Below are 4,710 nucleotides of genomic sequence, written 5' to 3'. Positions count from 1 at the left end.
TTTTTGATGTTACGGATAAAAGCGCTGTATGTGCCTCCATAGAAATCTAAATCTATATGTAGCGAGTTTACAAGGTTGACTATCCTATTTCGTGGGCAATGGATCATATAGTTATTGTTAAACATAGTTGTTTTCAGTAATCGACTTCGTCTAAGGGTTAATCCAGATGGTGCTAATTCGAAGCAGCTGTGTATGTCATGAGCATCGATGATACCATTTACCACCTTGTAGAAGAAGGTCAAATCCGCAATCTTTCGTCTATCTGACAGGCTTTTGATTCGGTAAAGTTTGTATATATCTTCTGTGGTGCGTGCGTAACTTAGTGAGGTATTGCGGAAAGCCAGGGTTTTGCACAACTTACGTCGTACTTTTTCGACACGAGTGATTGAGCTATCAGTGTGCGGCGACCAGATCACACTGCCATATTCTACGATAGACAGTACCAGGGATGAGAATAGTTTGATCAATGAGTAAGGGTTGGCAAAATCCTTGCTGCTTCTAGAGATAAAGCCAAATACTTTGAGAGCCTGACATGTGATCTTTTCGATGTGTTTGGAAAAGCTTAGTTTATTATCCAGGATGACGCCTAGATCCTTGATGTCATCGACCACCCTTATTTTTGCCCCGTGTAGATTGTAGTCTGCATGTAATGGGGTATGCGAGCGTGAGAAGGAGATAACTGCACATTTACTGAGATTGAGATCGAGCTTATTTTTGGAGCACCAGTCAGAGAGCTTGTCGATGTCATGCTGTAAAAGATGAGAGTCCAACGTACTTTTTATGGATCTGAATATTTTCAGATCATCCGCATACAACAGGTATTCTGATTTGAAACCACAACCGATATCATTGACGAAAATGTTGAACAAGATAGGGCCGAGGTGAGAGCCCTGAGGAACACCAGACCTAACCTCATAATTACAAGATAGATGTCCATCAACTCTGACTTGCAAGTGTCTGCCTATAAGGTACGAGCTTAGCCAGTTAAGAGCATTTCCGCTGACTCCATAGTTTCTCAATTTATTCAGTAAAATGTTATGGTCGACGCAATCAAAGGCCTTACTGAAATCAGTATAGACACCATAGACACAGGCACCAGAATTCATGGCATTGAATATATAGTTAGTATATGTGCAAAGGTTGGTTGTAGTGGATCTACCGCGCATGAATCCATGCTGTTTACTGGTTATAATATTTGTAAATGAAGTTGAGAGTTGCGGTAGTACTAACTTCTCAAAAAGTTTTGCCAATGCGGACTGGATACAAATCGGTCGATAGTTCGAGACTGATGATCTTGGTCCATCCTTATGGATGGGGCTAATATATGACAGTTTTCAGTACAAAGGGAAAACACCATGTCGAAGAGATTCGCTAAAGATGTGCGTCAAAGGCTCGCAAAGTCCCACAGCGCAGTTTTTCAGGAAAATGTTGGGCAGTCCATCAGGTCCAGCGCCTTTATTGGGGTCTAATGTGCTCAGCTGTTCAAATACATCATCGTAAGTCACCTCAAAGTCACTTATGCAAGCACTCTGTTCGGTAAGATGCAGATAAGGAGTGGTGTTTTGGGCGATTGGTGCGTATGTGCTTTGAAAGTATGTCGCGAAAAGATCACTAATTTCGGTTCCAGTATTAGCTGCTTGATCGCCCCACACCATGGTCGATGGTATCTCGCTATTGTGATAAAATTCCAGAACGCCTTGGTGTTGGACTGCAGTGAGTTTTCTACTCTATCGATATAACTTCTATAGCACTCGGTACTTAGCTTCTTGCATTCCAGCCTAAGGTTACTAAAACGTGTATAATTTAGCATTGTTTTTCGCTTCTTATAGAGTGTGTGTGCCGCCTTTTTGAGTTTCACTTTCTCTACCAGTTCTTTAGAAAACCAGGAAGGGAAATTTCTCGACTTGTTGGAGTACACCGGAACAAACTGGGAGACACCTTCGTAGATTTTGTGATAAAGCCAGTCAAGTTTATCGTCAACTGTTTCTTGTTTGTATAGATCCACCCAGTTTGTCCTCATAAAGAATGCGTTCAAATTAATATAGTTTGCTTTTTTAAAAACATAGATCGGCGATGCATCTGGAGTTAGGCTGGGTTTGAAATCAAGCTCAACCGCCAGAGCAGGATGGTACTTATCCTCTGGAACGAGAGCAGGAGTGATATTAGGCGATATGTCGATATCACTGAAGCAGAGGTCCAGTGTATTGTTTTGTGCATTAAGAATGCAATTACACTGCTTGCAGCCAGACGAAGAATAGCAGTCATAAAGTAGATTCGTGCAGTTATTACTAGGTGAGCTACTAGGCAAGTTGAAGTCGCCCACTACCAAAAGTTTTGCATTTCGAAATTTATCAGTAATAAATGAAATGGTTGACGAATGAGTTACGTAAGTTTCATAGGTGTGCGGGGGTAAGTAAACGCAACCGATAATAGTATCCCAGTTATTACCCATAACTCTAACAAATATTTGCTCAATGCCGTCGTCAACTAATGGAATAACTTCAGCTTCAATATAACGTTTAACAGCTATGAATACACCTCCGCCACGCTCATATCCGCTTAACAAAGAATTGCGATCTTTACGATAAATAGTATAAGTAGAATCTAATATTTCACCATCATGTATAGAGGGGTGCAGCCAAGATTCTGTAATGCAAATGACATCGTGTTCGCTAATTGACGATGCGGCTAGGAAGCTACTGAGCTTAGTGCGTAGACCTCGGACGTTCTGATAATACACACTGAGATCCATTAACTTCTTTTTGCTCACTGTTCGTACGAAAATTCTTTTTACTATTTTGGGAATTCCATTAACGTATTTAATAGTTTTGCTGGTATCGCCACTTTTTTCCAGGGACTCGAGTTTAAAGCGTAAGTTTTTAAGGTGCAATTGTTGAGTTGGAGTGACATCTGGTTTGAATATAACATTGTTTCCGTCATTTGGCTTATTTCGGAGAATAGCGATTGCATCAGATGCCGAAGGTGTGACGACTAGAAGTGGTCTCGGGTGACCAGGAACAGGGCGTCCAAGTCTACGTAATTTAAGGTTAGCAACACCAACTGACAAATCAGAAGGAGGGTATATATAAACGAGGTTGTAAAAGGGGCGTGGCACATCCCGTAGGCGTGGAAATTTGAATCAGCCATAAATTTAGAACCATAAGTCACATGAACTTGAAATTTGGTATTCATACATAGGTATACATAGTTATCTAAATATGGGAGGTGTCCAGAGTAAAGTATATATAAATGAGTTTGTAAAAGGGGCATATACGTATATATATTTATCTATTAGATAACTCGGATATTTAAAACTGTGTGTTTTTTTAACCTTACCATCTTTAAATTAGTTTGAAATGGAAAGATTAAATCGTTTTTTAATCTCGCGATGCTGTTAAAAAAGGTTCGTTCATAATGAATAAAACTCCTTCCGAATTAAGCATTCTACTAGAAAAGTGCAGCTAAATAAAACAGCTAATCGAATAGGCAGCTAAACGGAATGTACCGTAGTAGAATAATTTTAATTTAGAAATTTGATCGTTACCTTAATCCATCTAATATTATTAATGGAACAAAATTTGTAGTACAAGTGATAATCAAAATATTTTAGTTATAGCACGATAAAGCCAAAAGTATGGCTCCTAAGGATGCCTTAATGTAGACAAAGAAAATGGTTTGTCTCCTTTAAATTATGCTGAACTGAATATTTGTATTACAGTTTTATATTTTGATTTGTTTACCCCGAACGACGTCGGGTACTGCTAGTAGAATATATAATGTAAAACAAAATATTTTTTAAAAACAAGCTTTTATTTAACATGTACAATCAAAGGAATAAAATAAAATAGTGCAACAAATGTTTTTTTTGTATCAAAAGATTTCTAAACTGCACTAAAATTAATAAAATAAAATAAGTTAAGCTTTCGTCAAAGTTACTAAACGTCATTATGGACACTTTACCTCCGGTTTGTGTTAACCGCTTCTGACTTTGAACATCGAATACGCAGGTTCGATCCCTGCTGAAGTCTAGTAAACAGAAGTCTGATGAGGAGATGTGGTGATCTCCGAAATAGTGCTATAACTTCTACCGCTTAGACTTTGTTGCTTTTTCATTTTTTCCTAATAAACAATCGTGGTACAAAGCTCAATAAAAATATTAAAAATAATGTGTTAACCGGATATTGAACGGCCCTTAGTCAATTGTTGTCGTTTGACAGCGTGAAACTCTCTGCAGTGCGTTTTGCGATTTAGTTTCAGCATTCTACGCAAAAATTTGTTAATCAAATAATTTGGTGTTAAAGACATAAATCTCTAGCAACGTTACAAAAATTTAAATTTCCCCTGCATTCGTTTTAAAAGCGTACATAAGTGCATATGTACGGATATACAAATCTGCGATGGTTTTGCAAAACCGCCCATCGACCAATTGCAAAACCGCCTATTTTAGGTATTCAAATTTTTTATTAGAGCGAAAAAACGGGTTTTCTTTGAAGGCATTGCCTTGATAGGCGGTATTTTCCCTAGCCATTATTTTACAAATCTATGGTTTTAGTAACGATTTTACGATTCTTATGCATAAATCTCGAAGCCTGGAGTTCAGGATTACCAAATCTCGTTTTTTTCACAATGGCTATTCAGGCGGTTTTGCAACTGGTCGATGGGCAGTTTTGCAAAATCATCGACGATATGTATGTATGCTAAGCACTTATG

At 38.3% G+C, this 4,710-nt stretch overlaps 1 protein-coding gene across 1 annotated transcript; it reads right to left on the bottom strand.

Moving 5' to 3' along the window:
• Nucleotides 1–1,516: 1,516 nt before the first annotated feature.
• On the bottom strand, nt 1,517–2,752 carry LOC118736201. Its single transcript, XM_036466289.1, has one exon. The coding sequence runs from the start codon at nt 2,750–2,752 to the stop codon at nt 1,517–1,519; it is 1,236 nt and encodes a 411-aa protein (XP_036322182.1).
• Between the last annotated feature and the right edge of the window lie 1,958 nt (nt 2,753–4,710).

Source organism: Rhagoletis pomonella, unplaced genomic scaffold (assembly GCF_013731165.1).
Source record: "Rhagoletis pomonella isolate Grant_MI unplaced genomic scaffold, Rhpom_1.0 Rhpom_scaffold_00003, whole genome shotgun sequence".
Lineage (NCBI taxonomy): Eukaryota > Metazoa > Arthropoda > Insecta > Diptera > Tephritidae > Rhagoletis > Rhagoletis pomonella.
This window is presented reverse-complemented; position numbering and strand designations above follow the sequence as displayed.